At 47.3% G+C, this 17,158-nt stretch overlaps 1 protein-coding gene and 1 long non-coding RNA gene across 2 annotated transcripts in view; one reads left to right on the forward strand and one right to left on the reverse strand.

Moving 5' to 3' along the window:
- Positions 1 to 3,112: 3,112 nt before the first annotated feature.
- Positions 3,113 to 14,390, forward strand: LOC134406450 (uncharacterized). The gene is made up of 3 exons (XR_010025971.1): positions 3,113 to 3,157; positions 4,017 to 4,124; positions 14,353 to 14,390. It is a non-coding gene; the product is annotated as an uncharacterized LOC134406450 (long non-coding RNA).
- The window catches only part of ZFHX2 (zinc finger homeobox 2), a 32,272-nt gene continuing 29,320 nt past the window's right edge, over positions 14,207 to 17,158 (reverse strand). The window contains exon 10 of the mRNA XM_063137867.1: positions 14,207 to 16,798. Coding sequence (XP_062993937.1) covers positions 15,963 to 16,798 — 836 coding nt within the window. The 3' untranslated portion in view covers positions 14,207 to 15,962. The remainder of the gene's footprint in view (positions 16,799 to 17,158) is intronic.

Here is a 17,158-nt window from a genome sequence, read left to right on the forward strand (position 1 = left end):
TCCAGATTCCAGCTGGACATCAGGAAAGAATTCCTGACTGTTAGAGCAGTACGACAATGGAATCAGTTACCTAGGGAGGTTGTGGGCTCTCCCACCCTAGAGGCATTCAAGAGGCAGCTGGACAAGCATCTGTCGGATGCTTTAGGGTGGATTCCTGCATTGAGCAGGGGGTTGGACTCGATGGCCTTGTAGGCCCCTTGCAACTCTGCTATTCTATGATTCTATGATCAGGGCTAGTAGCCATTGATAGCCTTTGCCTCCAGGAATTTATCCACCCCCCTTTTAAAGCCATCCAGACTGGTGGCCATCACTACATCTTGTGGTAGTGAGTTCCATAATTTAACTAGGCGCTGTGTGAAGAAGTCCTTCCTTTTATTTGTCCTGGATCTCCCACCCATCAGCTTCATGGGATGACCCCGGGTTCTAGTATTTTGAGAGAGGGAGAAAAATGTCTCCCTGTCCACATTCTCCATTTTGTACACCTCTTATCATGTCTCCCCTCAGCCTCCTCTTTTCCAAGCTAAACAATCCCAGTTGATGCAACCTTCCCTCGTGGGGAGATGCTCCAGCCCCTTAATCATTTGAGTTGCCCTTTTCTGCACTTTTTCCAGCTCCATAATATCCTTTTTTTATTTGTGGTGACCAGAACTGTACACAGTAAGTGTGGTTGCACCATGGATTTATATAAGGGCAGTACGATACTGGCCGTTTTATTCTCAATTCCTTTTCTTATCATGCCTAACATGGCGTTTGCCTTCTTTACAACGGCTGCACACTGGGTGGACATTTCCATCGAGCTGTCCACCACAATCCCATTGAGCTGCCCCCCTCCCACCTACAGCTTCTGATCCTGTAGCCTTGCTACTTCTCCCCCCCCCCCCCCCGGTTCTGGTCTCTTTAGCCTTGCTCTACTCCTTTGCCGTCCTGTTTCCCAGCCTATGTCTAGCCTTGCTCTTTCTCTCCTCACACCTCTTTAGCCCTCTTTTGACTAGCCAGCCTCCCACAGGAGGCATTATCTGACTTGTTGCGGCCCCCATGGCAGCCATTTTGTAGTGGTGCCCACAGCTGTGGGGTTTTTTTTCAAATTCCCAAATAACTTAAGTACTTTTGAGATCGGTAAGGGCTCTCCACGGCTTGATTTTGTCCAGATCGTGCCCATAGACAATTGGTATTTAGGCCAGCTATTTCATAGAATCATAGAATAGCAGAGTTGGAAGGGGCCTACAAGGCCATCGAGTCCAACCCCCTGCTCAATGCAGGAATCCACCCTAAAGCATCCCTGACAGATGCTTGTCCAGCTGCCTCTTGAAGGCCTCTAGTGTGGGAGAGCCCACAACCTCACCAGGCAACTGATTCCATTGTCGTACTGCTCTAACAGTCAGGAATTCTTTCCTGATGTCCAGCTGGAATCTGGATTCCTTTAACTTGAGCCCGTTATTCCGTAGTATTAGCCTCCTACATTTGTGTCGTGTGGGTGGATCTCGTCCTCAGCCCCCTCCTCTCCGACAAAGGTGCTTAATTACTGTTTTAACTGAGCAATGTTCCCTAGGTCACTGGTTCCATTGTCGTACTGCTCTAACAGTCAGGAAGTTTTTCCTGATTTAAACACACACACACAAATGCACTGAATTGTTTTTCTGTCTTCCTGGAATGAAACTTTGGGATTTTTAAAATTTTATTTTTTAATTTTAGTTTGCGGGAAGGAAGCATGTTTTTGGCTCTATTTTTATACGTTTTTAACTCAAATTCTGTGACCTGAATGTTTATTCTTATTTATGCTTGTTAGTATTTAGCCTTTATGTTCCTTAAAATACCTGTCTCAGAAAAAGGCTCACGGCGTCTCACCAGAGGGATGAAAACCTATAAAACTTTAAAAACAATTTGAGGCGCAATCCTATGCCTGTTTAGACGGAATAGAGAACCTAGCTGGTTAAGGAATTTTGGGAGCTGTAGGACTCCCCCCCCCCCCTTCTGTCTAAACAGTCATACGATTGCTCCCTAAAACCGCTAATTTGATGTTTCAAATCCGGGTCACCTTTCACCAGTTGACAAAAATTGTGTCTTCAGCCCCCCTCCCTCCCCCAAAGGAATATTGGTTAAATTGAAATGTCAAGGAATTTAACCCAATGTTAATTTTTTGAAGCGTTTTTCTTTCTTTAATGTTGTGTTTCCTACCCAAATGCCCTGTTCTTGCAAACCCAAAAGGATCTCTTCTCCTCCCAGGGCTGAGGCTAAAACCTCTCTCCCCCGTCACCCGCACACAAGGGACCCAGGAGTCCTGGGCTTCACTCCCCCACTTTCCCCCCTGCCTCGATGCCCGGTTGAGCTCCTCTAAACTCTCTTTCCCTCCACCCCCGCCCCACCCAGCATAGCACCGTCGGAATGTTAATTAGCATCCAGGATTTAATTAATTCGGCTGCCAATTAGTGCTGTGGTGGGGGAGGGGTGCTGCAGACGGGGGGCACAGATGGTTCTTTATGGGCTGGCACCGTGCCACTTTCAACGGCGCTTGGGGTGGGCGAGCGAAAGAGTGTGTGTGTGTGTGCGTGTGTGTCGGGGATGGGGGGTGTCTCTTCTCCGGAAGGGACGCTGGACCTGGCCATGCACACACACACACACAGAGACACACACAGAGCCCGTGTCTCCCCACCCCCAGCCCCCGGCTGTGGTTGGCATCAAAAGCAGGGTACCTGCACCAGAGAAGGTAGATGAAATGGGTACTAGAACGAGCTGGGTGCAGGAGAGAGACAGAGATTGAGAGAGAGAGCGAAGAGGGAAAAGAGAAGGTGAAAGCAAAAAAAGAGGGAAAGGATGAGAGAGTAGAGGAATAACGTTGCACCGAGGTTTTGGAGAAAAGAAAGGAAGAGAAAAGCAGGGAAGCAGAAGATGGATAGAACGTGAAAGCCAAGGCTGAGGAAGGATGAAGACAGAAGGATGGAGGGTGGGGGAGGAAGGAAAGAGAGGAGGTGGCATATGCCAGCCTGATACCCGGAGCGATACTGCACGGGGGAGGGGCGATGACAGCTGGCACGGAGCAGCCGCCCTCCCGCCCTGCCACCCTCCCTTCCCTTTGCGGCATTTGCTTCGCTCGCCAGCTCTAATGCCAACCGGGCGGGGTGGGTGAGTGAGGGCAGAGGCAGAGTGTGAGCGGTGCCAGGTTGGTGCATGATTACAGCAAAGTGTGGGTGCGGGGAGGGGGGTGGGCGAGGAGAGGAAGGAGGCAGCAGCTGGCACGGCCGTGCCCGCGGGGAGACGGCGGCACAGAGGGCCGGCGCGAGCGATTGGCACCCGGGTGGGGACCGGGGCGGCGTGTGTGTGTGTGTGTTTTCCAGTGCTGGCACGGTGCCCCTGGCCCCGTCCACGCCGCTTGGCATCTGCCGGTGGGTGGCGAGGTGCCGGGAGGGGGTGAAGGAAGCCGAAAGGGGAAGAAAAGCGGCGTCGGTGGGCTTTGATGGCGACAGGCATCCGAGACCGGACCCCGGGCAGAGCTGTGGGCGCTTGGGACGAGGGGCCAGGAATGACACGAGGATGGGGTTTGTGGAGGGGGGCAGAAGCTGCCCAGACAACGCCAGGCAGGGAGAGTGGCAGGGGGGCAGGAAGCTCTTGGGTGTGTCCTGCGGGGCAGATGCTCCATCGAGGCGTGGGCACGGGCACCCCGACCGACTCCGCATTCAGTGTCTCTTCCTCCCCCCTCCCCTTTTCACGCTGGCACACCTGTGCCCATCTGAAGTTGGCACCGAGTCAAAGCCGGTTGGGGCGGGCATCGTCCGCATTGGCACGTGAACAGAGTCGCTGATCTTGGCGCTGCGGCAAACAGCGAAGAGAAGAGGAGAATGAGACGTCGCTGCCATTGCTGTTGCCCGGGCACAGCCTTGGAGGAGCAGCGGAGACGCCGGCGGGCACAGAGGAGTGTGGGCGTGGGCAATGAGGTAGCCTGGGTGGCATTTCGTTGGGTAGACATCTCTCTCTCTCTCTCTTGGTCTATCCTATCTATCTATCTCCTTTCTCTTTCTCAGAAGTATCTACGTGCTCATTTTAAACCTCGGATTGGGAATGTCTCTGGTCAAGACCGGAAGCTGAAAGGATCTGGAATCTTCCGTTGGTCTCCTTCATGGACATTCGAGGTTAGACTCAAAATTTCTTCTAGGCCTCCAGGAATAAGAATTGTGGGCTCTCTGGTAGCAAATCTGAGGGAACTGATGTGAGAAGTGTTTGAGTGTGTATGTTGGGCAGGAGAATATTATGGGAAGGGTGCGGTGGACACCCAGCTGTCCTTCACGAGAGGCTTGGAGAATGCTTTGTTCTGATTGGTGGGGTGGAGGGCTGATGCGAATCATCTCTCTTGTACAACTACTCAAGGAAGGTTTTGGTACCTGTAGTGGCTACAAGTCACCCTTTCAGTTCCCTACAAACAATGAGTAGATATCGGCTGAAGGAATGGAAGGTCGAATGGCAGCATGAATCTTAATTTTTGAAGATGACTCTTGGGTTTCTTAGCTTTTCTTTTTTAAGATCCTGAATTTTTCCGGGTGTTTGGTTTCATCCCCACCCCATTTTTTAATTAGTGGGGATTTGGAAAGCAGTTTTTATCTTTGTTGACTCAATGACAACGGAGATTTAAAAGAATATTTGTGGGGTTTTTTTTAAAAAAAAATAGAACCTCCATGACTTTAGGGGCTTAAATAATGTTTTGTTCTTAAACGTACCTATTTACTTTAAATCCTTTTTAGTTGAATTTGCACATTAATTTTGTTCTCTGGAAAAACTGAACTGACAACCTGTAACTTCCCAAGTGCCTTACAGTGCAACCCTATACATGTCTACTCAGAAGTAAGTCCCACTGAATTCAAAGGGACTTACTCACAGGTAAGTGAGTATAGGAGTGCAGCCTTAATTCCTTAAAGATGGTGTAAAACACAGTCCAACTAAATACTTAAGTTAATAATAGTTTATGACGTATGTACTAATTATTTAAATGGTCTGATCCAGTGTACAGTTAAATGAGTACCTTTAGAATCCTTCACCTATCCTCCTATTGGGGTCCTGGTTTTTTATGTATTTTGTCCATTTTGTAACCTTCCTTCATCCACCTTGCCTATTGGCTCCCGGCCCTTTAGCCCAGTCTCCCTCCATAGCCCTCCTCCTGTCCAAAGGTACTGTCCCTAAGGTCTGTGTGATGTTTAAAGCCCAGCCAAACTGACAGTTTCCCCTTCCCTCACAAAAACCAGGCTGTAAACATTCCAGCGGTTTTGTTCCCTGAGCACTTGAAATGCTCGTGAACACTCCATGCCATCGCAGAAGCTCAGCCAATTGGTGCTGGAGTCTTCCGCAACACATTCTCACCACAATATAGGTTTTAACTAGGCTTACCTCTGGGTCCTCATTGGTTAGGAATTTATCTAAATTGTGTTGCTTGAGTCGAAAGAGACACGTAAGTGGCTTAGAACAAAGATGCCTGCCCGGACAGCTGATTAAAATCTGATTAAAACCCCACGTTTTAATCTGTGATTAATAAATTGCTTGATTAATCATGTCTATCAAGTCTTCAGCCCTAATAAAGTCTAAGAGACAATTTTCATCAGGGAGAATTATTTTCAATTTCCAAAAGCTTTAAAGCAAAATCCACTATAATTGCCAGGCAGAGATCCAGTCTGAACACATTGTGTTGGAAGGGGTCCCTTTCTGTCCAGTAATGTGCCTTTCAGGAACCAACTTTTCCTGTATCATAAGAACAGCCATGCTAGATCTGACCAAGAGTTCATCTAATCCAGCATTCTGTTCACAAAGTGACCAACCAGCTGTCGACCAGGGACCCACAAACAGGACGTAGTGCAACAGCACTCTCCCACCGATGTTCCCCAGGAACTGGTGTGCATAGGTTTACTGCCCCTGATACCGGAGGTAGCACATAACCATCAGAACTAGCAGCCATTGATAGTCTTCTCCAGGAATTGATCTAACCCCCTTTTAAAGCCACAGAAATAGGCGACCATCATCAAATCCTGTAGTAGCAAATTCCAGAGTTTAACTATGCGCTGTGTGAAGACGTCCTTCCTTTTATCTCCCCTGAATCCCCCACCAACTGGCTTCATGGGATGACACCACCGGGTTCTAGTATCCTGATCGTTCATTTCAGTAGGCAATCGGTGTACCAGATGGGAAATTAACCCACCACCACCACCAAATAATCGTGTAAACATCTAATTTTATTTTGATGCATATTTTCAAGTGCAAAAAGAACCCACAAATCCCTTTACTTAAATTTGTGTTTGATTTCAGGGAGAGTAATATGCTGTTAAAAAAAAAATCCACATAAACACTGATCTGAACATTTTAGGTCTAAATTTAAAGTTTCATTCCTCAGTGTGTTTCCACGGGCTCCTTAGTAAATTCAGAGTGTTGTTTTTGACATATAAAGCCCTTACTAATTTGGGGCCTACCTATCCCAAAGTCTGCCTTCTCTCTTTATTCCATCCGGTTCTTTAAGATCAGTACATGGGCACCCGCTTGACTGTTCTATCGCCATGCCAATTTTAAACATCATGGACATAAAGAGTATGAATCTACAAAAACAGGGCGTTTTGTTTGATGGCACAATGACTTTGGTATACCTTCCCAAAAGAAGTATGTGTAGTGCCAACATTACAATATTTTCAGTGCCAGGATAAGACGTTCTTTATTTGCCAAGGCGTTTTAAATGGTCATGTCACCCCTGTTTGCTCTGAAGTATTTTATCATTTTATCTGCCTCTTGTTTCTTATCGTTATAGATACTTTTTTTGCGTTGTGTTTATAGTGGCCTGATAGTTTTTAATGCATGTTTTTGTACACTGCCCTGGTATCCATTTGGATAAAGGGCAGTTTAGAAATAATTTAAATAACTGAAATAAATACATAAATAAAGAGACGTGTTTAGAGTTAGAAGCACAGGGCTTCTCTCCCTTATAGCATAATCCTAAGCGTATTTACTCAGAAACAAATCCCATTGAACTCAATGGGGCTTACTGTCTGGTAAATCTGCTTAGGATCTCAGTATCTGATCCATTAACGTTTGGCTCTGTGCAGACAAAATGCCTAAACACGGTTTGTTTTCCTTAACCGTGGTTAAGTGTTGCATCTGGATGCCTCCTAAACCAGCCACCAATCGAGATTGTGAAACCATGGTTAGAAACGGGTGTGCATTACCCATATTTAAACCGTGGTTTAGGGGCAGCTGCCAGGTGACGAACAGGCCCCCATTGGGGTATCCTTATTCATGCCCTCCATGACTGGAGCTTAGCCAAGCAATAGTTTTACTTGATGTTTGAGATTGTAAACAGGCCTTAAGACCACAAACCAGAATTACTTTGCTAAATTAAGCATTAGTGTCTATCATGAGCCTATATTGTTCGGGCTGGAATTCAGTAGCCTGACGTAAGTACTGTTGTTAACTTTTTTTTGATGGAGAAATGGCTGGCTAGCTCACACACACACGCGATTCCTTAACACTAAGGGTGACCATATGAAAAGGAGGACAGGGCTCCTGTATCTTTAATAGTTGCATTGAAAAGGAAATTTCAGCCGGTGTCATCTGTATATATGGGGAATCTGGGGAAATTTCCTCTTCATCACAGCAGTTAAAGCTGCAGGTGCCCTGCCCTCTTTTAAATCTGGTCACTCTAGTATAGCTCCTGCAGCTTTAACTGTCGTGATAAAGAGGGAATTTCACCAGGTTCTCCGTATATACAAATGACACCTGCTGAAATTCCCTTTTCTATGCAACTGTTAAAGATACAGGAGCCCTGTTCTCCTTTTCATATGCTCACCCTACTCAACACACAACGATATTAGAGTTTTCTCAGTGGTTGGAGATATGTAATGAACATGCATTTGCGAACTAGCCTGTTTTCAAGGTATTTGGGGTTACTTTAACTGTAGTTACCCTCCCCAAATCCTTTGGAAGGGTTAGATAGAACTGGATCTAACTAGCTAACTAAACCAAATATATAGAGCTACATTCAGACATAATATTCAAATAAGTCTTCTCATGCTGTGAAGCTAAACATCTGGAATTTCTGCTCATCCTCTTAATATGCCCTGTAGTTCTACATCACTTATTCCTTTACCTATTTCTTTCCTAAGCACATAAGATGAGCCCTGATGCTGGATCAGACCAAGGGTCCATCTAGTCCAGCACTCTGTTCACACAGTGGACAACCAGCCATCGGCCAGGGATGAACAAGCAGGACATGGTGCAACAGCACCCTCCAGCCCATGTTCCCCAGCAACTGGTGCACACAAGCTTATTGCCTCGAATACTGGAGATAGCACACAGCCATCAGGGCTAGTAGCCCTGGATAGCCTTCTCCTCCAGGAATTTATCCAACCCCCTTTTAAAGCCATCCAAATTGGTGGCCATCACCACATCCTGTGGTAGTGAGTTCCACAATTCCTGAAGAACCGTACAGAGTTAGGCAACCTTTATGGCCTGTGGGGCATTTGTCCATTAGAGAAACCATCCTGAGCACTACCTCAAAATGGCTGCCATGAGAGGCGGGGCAAAGGACAAGTACCCTGCCTAAAAGACTGAGCTCAAGGCAGAGGTGGGGTCTGAGACCCAATACACTAACTCCTTTGAACCCACGTTCAGCACCAGCAAAACCCTATTTCACAGGGATCACAGCTGCCAGTGAAGAAATGTGTTAATTTCAGAGTTTTAAGTGGGAAGGTTAGGGCACCTTAGCAGGCGTCATGAATCCCACTTTTAACTATCTCCCCCACTTTAGCAGTGAAAGTACATTCTTTGCAAGTGATACCAATAGACGATGCTTAATGCTCAAAGCAAATTTCATGTTGGGGGTGTGCTTTGAGGAGTTGGGGTGGCACAGGCCTGATTCCCCTTAGAACAGCTTCCCCCAACCTAGTGACCTTCAGATGTTTGGGACTTCAAGTCCCATCAGCACCAGGCCAACTAATGGGAAGAAATCAACATTTTAATCACTTTTACTAGTGAAGCAAGGACATGCCAGTCTCTAGGATAAGTAAACAATGATGTCCGGGCATTTCAGATCTATTTAATGGTAATCTTCACAAAACTACGTTCCCCAAAGGCTCAGATTTCTAGTGCTGAAGTAATTTTAGATGCAATGTGGGTATGGGTGCGTGAAAGAGGATGTGTTTCTGTCTGTCTGTCTGTCCGTGCCATAGTGCTAAAATCCTGAAACTTGGCATGCATACTAATGTGATCCTAGCGGTTTGCATCTCTGAGTTATTTTGTTTTTAACTTGCATTAGTTAATTTTAATTAATTGGTTGAAGCCTGCAGTAACATCTTCAGCCACTGGGGGCAAGCATCCTATAACCTGCTCATAATTTTGTAGCCCATACAGTTTAAAGCTGGAGCGAATAGTAGGCCGAGGGACAGAGTTATAGCCATGGTCCTTTCCCACTGCTGTGGGGCAGCCCCCCTTAAGGGAATGGAGTGAACAGACCCTTCCTTCAGGGGCCTGTAGGGATGCACCTTGGCAGAGGCTGTGCCTAGGGGTGCCAGCAAGGGTGGCTTCCCTCTGTCAGGGTGGGCACAACATGTCCAACTCTGACAGCTGTCTTCATTTGCTTGAAGATCTGCTCGCTAGAATAAGATAATAACCAAAGAACACTGATGACCTTGTTGATTTGCTTATGCTGAATTGGGGAGGTTTTAATCAGTCCACCGTAAGTGGCAAAATATTTTTGCTAATCAGCGCTGGTAATGATTTTCAATATTCTTGTAATGTGAAATTAGTGCCATTGTATAGGAACCTGAGAGAAATAATTCCATTTTTTTGGCACTGAAGGGTCATAGATTTGTCGGTAGGGAGCAGGTATATCTTCCCCCCCCTCTTTTTCTTCTCCTTTGGATGGCTTTGGAGGAGAAAAAGATAAATATGCCAGTGCCAAGAGGTACGGCTTGATTTAAGCCGGAGTGCACTACTTTTAGCTCCGGAACCTATTTTCCATGGCTGAAGTTCAGCCCTGGGAGCCAATTCAAAAGTGCAGAAATAGCATTTGTTGAAATCTAGACTGTACCACTTCGGATTATTGATAAGGGGATTGCGTATTTGAATGCTTCCACATTGAGTGCGTGTGGGGGTGGGTGGGAATCTAGTAAGTCAAAGAAAGTGTTAAGTTAGAAACCTCCCCCCGACATACTAGTTTTCTGTGAACAGGGAGACACGTATATGGGTGTGTGTTTTTATGTTGGAACATTCCAAACATTCATGTCTGAAATGTTACAATCTGGGAAGGACTATACCATGTGTTGTTTCTGGATTATTTTAAATCAGTTTGGGGGCTTGTTTCTCTTGAAAGGGGAAAGTACATGGGAATAAGGAGGAAAGCCCCATTCTGCCTGGGGTCCCCATCAGGATATAAGCCATAACCCCTTCACTCCTCTCACCTCCACTTCCTTTGGAAGATGTTGAGGCAGAAGTAATGTCATGCCACCGCCCTAGGTGGTATCCTCAGCTTCATCTTTCTCTTTTGCTTTAAGACCTGCCCACACATGGATGCAAAATCCCCCCTTCCCCACCCCACAGCATTTTGCTTCTGCCAGACACACCATTCCATGAGAACTAGAAACTTTACAAAATACAGAATGTTGAGTTCCTCAGAAACCTAAACCCTGGGAATAGAGAGCCATGTTCATCGTAAACCCCGTAAACTTCCCATCTGGCTATCCTCCAAAAATGTATCTAAGTGTCCATATTTCCTTTGCCCTGTGCCGATTTGTATTCATCTCTGTTTGAACTAAATCTTATCGATGTATGTATCTACCTATGCGTGAGAGAAAAAGGGAGGCATTTTTTGAGGGTTTGCCCATATAGGGAGTTTGCGGCGATGCCTTAAAGCCCAAACTAGGCACCGTGTCAATTGGACGTGTCGTATCCCAACTTCCACTCTTAGAAGTTGCATGCGTTGGGAACTGTGGGGCTGATGGTGTGTGGGAATTTCGCACACAGGGCCAAGAGAGAGGTGGGGTCTGGGTACTGTTGGCAGAAAGTAATTAGATAGGCAAGATGCTATATTAGAGTGACCCTATGAAAAGGAGGACATGGCTCCTGTAACTTTAACAGTTGTAGAGAAAAGGGATTTTTAACAGGTGTCATTTGTATGCATACAGCATCTGGTGAAATTCCCTCTTCATCACAATAGTTAAAGCTGCAGGTGCCCTCCTCCCTTTTGAATCTGGTCAAGAGGACAGGGCTCCTGCAGCTTTAACTGTTATGATGAAGACAACATTTCACCAGGTGCTACATGCATTCAAATGACACTTGCTGAAATTCCCTTTCCTCTACAACTGTTAAAGATACAGGACCCCTGTCCTCCTTTTCATATGGTCACCCTAGCTATATAGACTGGGACTGTGGGGCCACAGCCTATATAACTCACAACCACCCTGGGAGGTAGGTTAGGCTGAGAGAGTGTGACTTGACCAAAGTCACCCAGTGAACTTTGTGGTTGAGGGGAGATTTAAACCCAAGATCTGTCCTAATGCTAAAAGAGCGTGCCAGACTTTGCTCCTAGCAAAATGTCCCACAGCAACCAAAATGGCACCTGTTTCCATAGCAACAGAAAGGGGCAACCAGGCCCACGTTTCCCCAGTGGGAAAAACACAGACAGATGTGGCAGAATATCTCCTTGCCCTTCCCCCCAAATTTAATGGGTGGCAAAGAACAAGAAAGGATGAGGAATTGCTTTTATCGGTGAATGTGAATGGGAGGAGACAGCTGATGAATTCTGTGAAAGCAAAATGTGTACGGAGGGTGCGTGTAAACCGCAAAGGCCCTTGGAGAGTGCAATAGAGACAGTGATCCTGTTCAGACGACAGACTAAGCCATAGTGGTTAAGCATTTTGAGCTAAACATTACGGCTTAGAGTGTCTTGTGAACCATTCCTAACCATGGTGGCTACATAACCATGGTTTAGACACACAAAAGGGTTAGCAGCCTAACCATGGCTTAGCATGTCATCTGAACCGGCCCATTGTGCGCATGTGTGCACAACCCCATGTGGCCTCCATGTTTAAACTGGCATTCCCTTCACCACACAGCATCGTCAGATATTACTGAATTTGGGGAACTGACATTTAGATTGCTAGAACAGATAGAAGGGCTTGACCTCAGGCCCATATTAATTTATTTTTGAAAAGTCTATCTAAGGCAGATAGCATGGAAATAAAAGAAACCGGGTAATATCTAAACCACATAATGGTTTACCTAGTTTAAGCCAGTCGCCATTTTGGATTTGTTTGCGGTTGGCTCTTTCTCCGAAATCAATTGTTTGAGAATACTTGCATGGCCTGCCTTGAAATTCATGATGCTGGTCGAAATATATTAATTTTCTTTCCATGAACGTTACTTGTTTGGGGGATTTACCAAAAATGTTGTAAGGTACTTCTGCTTTGCATCTCAAGATTTGAGAGTGTACAGAGGAGGTCTTAAGTTGACAATGGAGGATTTCTAGTTATCCCACAATTTTAAGAACATCAGAAGAGCCCTGATGCTGGATCAGACCAAGGGTCCATCTAGTCCAGCACTCTGTTCACACAGTGGCCAACCAGCCATTGGCCAGGGATGAACAAGCAGGACATGGTGCAACAGCACCCTCCCGCCCATGTTCCCCAGCAACTGGTGCACACAGGCTTACTGCCTCGAATACTGGAGATAGCACACAACCCATCAGGGCTAGTAGCCCTTGATAGCCTTTGCCTGCAGGAATTTATCCAACCCCTTTTAAAGCCATCCAGACTGGTGGCCATCACTACATCTTGTGGTAGTGAGTTCCATAATTTAACTAGGCGCTGTGTGAAGAAGTCCTTCCTTTTATTTGTCCTGGATCTCCCACCCATCAGCTTCATGGGATGACCCCGTTGGGTTCTAGTATTTTGAGAGAGGGAGAAAAATGTCTCCCTGTCCACATTCTCCACACCATGCATAATTTTGTCTTGGGTTTTGTACCCACAGGACTTAAAATCCTTTGAGCTGGCTTGCTGGGAATTGTGAAGTCTACCTAACACTACCCTTTGTGAACCACCCAGAGAGCTCCGGCTATTGGGCAGTATAGAAATGTAATAAATAAATAAATAAATAAATATGTATACGGACAAGTTAAACGGGCAACGAAGAGCCCGTTACTGTTTAGGGGCTCTGTTCCACCCTGTACGCTATGCAAATCACTGATCAAAGCACATTTTAAAAGCTTGCAGTGTTGTATGTATGTGAGTGTAAAGATGCACAGGGAATTAAAGGTGAAGGGAAAAAAAGGGGTGCATCTCAGGCTAAGGTGGTGGACCTAAATGAGCGTGGACAGTTAAACTTGGTGCATTTCAAGGTAATTCACAATATGTTACACAAGCGGAGCGAAATTTGGGAAAGATCAGACGAGTTCACAATTCTTCTATTCCTCCCCTCGCCCCCAATATTTGTAGCCCATCCACCACCTCCTGCCAAAAGCACATTTGGATTTTTTTCAGATCATCTCTTTAATATAATTTTTATTTCTTTTTCTTTTATTTTTTTATCGTTCCCCAGCCCCCCCTTTAAATACACAACAGAAAGACATTTTTCCCCCATTCTGGGGTGTAGAGTTAGGGGGAGAACGGGGGTCTGAGGAAAGCAAGGTGGTTCAGAGGGGCGAGCCACTGTATGAACCCGTCCCCCCCTTAGCACCCCATAAGTAGTTCGTTTGGTTATTTGTGTGGGGTTTCTTTTCTTTCTTTCTTTTTTGTATCCCCTTCTCTACCCCACAGAGTTTCCATTTTCATCAACTTCTTAAAATTCACGTCCATCTTTGTTGCTTGGGAGGGTATAAAAAACACTTAGGGAATGAAAAGAACAAGAAAAGGACCCCCCCCCCAAAAAAAAAGAATTGACACAAAGAGGAAGGAGAAATGTGAGGGGGGGTTAACCTTTTCTTCCTTTCTTTTTTTCTTCATCTTATGTCTTTTTTAATTTTTTTTTATTTATTTCCAGTTTGCTTTTTATTATTCTTTTTTGTTGGTGGATATTCTCTCTCTCACTCTTGGTATTCTTTTTTATTTTTGGTTATTGTATAGAAGTTTTTAAGAGCTTTGGATTCATAAAAGAGGGTTTTTGTGTTCTTTTTTTTTCATTTTTTTTTCTCTTTTTCTTTTTTTTGCAAGGACGTCGGCACGCAGCACATGGCGTGTATCTGCGTGTGTGTGACGGGAGGGTCCTTCTGGTTTTCTTTCTTTCTTTTTTCTTTAAAGCCATCGGAATAGGTTTGTGCCGTTTCCCGCGCAGAGACGGAAGTTCACGTCTATCAGGAGGAAAAAGACAGCGAGGTTGTCGGTTTTATTTGGTTCCCCGGTGCAGGTAAAGACCCAACAGGGGAGGAGGAGGAGGAGGAGGAGAGAGAGAAAAAAAATGGTGGGATAAAAGAGAGAGGTGCCTCTTTCTTTCCCTGTTTGGTTGCTGTTCAAGTCGTTCAAATCCATCAACAGTTCGGGAGTCAGTTCATCCATTCTTGACGTAATTATTATACACAATGGGCAGCACATGCTCTGGGGAGGGGTGGAGGGTGTGGGGGGGACTCAGTTCCTCATCTTTGCCCCCCTCCCCCCTAAGTTTTGTCTCCTTGGGTTAATAATTTTCTTTCTTTCTGTCCATTCTTTTTTGTTTCCTTTGCTTTTTTTTTGGCCTTTTTCAGTCAGTAACACAGTAAAAGGGTGGAAAGTGAGTGTGAGAGAAGGAGCTTGCACAAGAGTGTGTGTGTGTGTGTGTGTGTGTGTGTGTGTGTGTAAGAGAGAGAGGCGACTTGGGTACACAATGGGTGTCTAGAGTGTGCCAGCATCTGTCACAACTGGGGTGGGGTACGGGCGAGGGTCTAGCACACGTGTGGCAAGGGGGGAGAGCTTTGGGCCACGTGTGGCAACGTGAGGAGGAGATATGGGATGTGAGAAGGAATTTTGGAACACTTCCGTAGATATGAGGGGAGACGGTGCAGCCTTAACATACGTAAAGCCCGAGGGAAGAGAGAGCTTATCCACTGAGGTGAGCAGCCCAATGGCCGAGGGACATCTAAAGACATGAAAATGGTAGGGAACCACCTTGAGATATTCCTGACAGAAAATATGAAAGGATCTCTGGATGATGGAGGAGGACACAGAGTCTTGAACGTAGACATTTGGAAACACTAGAACCTTCCCTGTCTCTCTTGCGTGAGGTACATGTGTATGCCACAGGAGGTGGAAGACTGGAATACACAGGTCAGGAGGGGAGAACCATGAGTGAGAAGTGTGTGGGGTGGTGCTAAGGGGAATGGGTTTGCATCTGTGGGTTAAATCTGGGCCTCTGGCTGTCATAGGGACGATCCAATTATCCAGGGCTCGGTGAAGAGGTAGGGAATTGGCATCAGCCGACATGTCATGTGGTGTCTGAGCGGGTTGAGCTGTTTAGCAGTTGTGTTGGCCTGTGGTTTGTTGGTGTAAGTGTGGAGCAGCAGAAGGGCTTGGTGAAGGAAGTGGGGCACCCTAAAGCAGCCTCCCTCAGCCTGGCACCCTTCAGAGGTGTTGGACGGCAACTCTCATATTTCTCAGTTAGCATGTGGCCATCCAAGGTGGGAATTATGGGAGTTGCAGTCCAGCATTCCTGGAGAGTACCATGTTGAGGGAGTGTTGAGGTCCTCCTCCATGGGAAGACTGCATTTCTACTCAACGTCGGGTCAACTGGTCTTCCCTCAAGAAAGATTGCGTAGGGCGGGTGACATTTGTGACAGAAATATTTGGGGGACTGGGCATGGCTCAGCTTGGGCCGCTGTCTCTCGTGTTTACTGGTCACTCTTCCTTGCTGGCAACAAGAAAGGGTTGGGGGTTGGTTGATGGGTGTTGGATATAGGCAGAGGGGACCCCAAGTGGGCGTCCATCGCTCCGCTGGCTGGTTCGTTAGTCATTCTCTCTCAATTGGTGGCAGTGTAGCATCCGTCTCTATAAAGCTAGTAGTGTCGTAGAGGTAGCGTTACTTTTTGGGTTGGAGTCCGAGTGAGGTAATTTGGATTCCTCTTTGGCAAACACCGATGCGGTTGCTGCGTTGGATCCGGCCTTGCGCCGGTGGGCGCTGGAGCGCAGGTGAGCCCCCAGTGCCTCACGCCCACTCACAAGCACCTCGCAGGCCAGGCAGTGGTACGTGCACACCGGCACACGCAGCGGGGGTGGGGCTGCTGGGGGCTGGCGCCCGAAGTAGCAGAAAGCGGCCTGGTGGGCGGCAGCCGCCCCCTCGCTCTCAAAGGCTGCCTTGCACTGGCGGCAAAGGTACTGGTGAGTCACGTCAACCGTAGAGATGCCGGGGGCCTCAGACACCTCGACAGGCGGCTCAGGCGTGGGCGTTGGGAGCAGGGGGCTGGGCAGCAGTCCCATAAGTGTCTGAGGTATGACGGGGTTCATGGGGAACAGCCCCTTCTTCATGCCATACAGCTGCTGGAAGTAGGCCCCAGGCAGCTGGGCTCCAAATAGCGAGGGGGCTGCTGCTGCTGTTGCCGCCGGCAACGGGAAGGGCAGGAACTGGCCACCCAGAAGGGCCGGCACGGCGGCCTTCAACGTCTTGAGGTTCTTCAGCGTGGCAGTGGAGGACAAGGAGGGTTCCTGGGCTGAATTTGAAGCGGGGTCTGCCTGGCTGTCGCTCGGGGAGGTCTCTGGAGCAGGTGCAGGCTCGGTTGAGGGGCCAAGCTGGGCCGGTTCCGGCGTGAGGCGCTGAGGTAAGGAGGGCCCCGGCTGGGTAGAGGCCAAAGGGGAGCTCAGAACCCCGGAGGAGGACGAGGAAGGGCCTGTGGGCGGTGGGACAGAAAAGAGGTGTCAGGTGGTTGTCCTCCTGCCTCCATTGGTTTCCACCATCCTTCTCCAGGCCTCTCAATTTTTCCCTCCCACCACTGTCTCGCTCCATTCTTTCATTAGATGCGGGTGAGTCCCCCCACCCTCCACAATCCAGTACCTGCTTCCTTCACTTGCTAGGACAGGCCCACCCCGACGAATGGAAGGGTAAAGAAGGGGATCTATGCCAATGAGATATATGCAGTGACGAGATGGGACAGCGTGGCCAGGAACCCACACGCCAAGAGGGGATTACCACTTGGAATCAAAATGATACAAGCAAGTTGCCTGGGCCGCCATTTTGGGAGCTTCGACTC

Source organism: Elgaria multicarinata, chromosome 11, assembly GCF_023053635.1.
Source record: "Elgaria multicarinata webbii isolate HBS135686 ecotype San Diego chromosome 11, rElgMul1.1.pri, whole genome shotgun sequence".
In the NCBI taxonomy this organism is placed as follows: domain Eukaryota; kingdom Metazoa; phylum Chordata; class Lepidosauria; order Squamata; family Anguidae; genus Elgaria; species Elgaria multicarinata.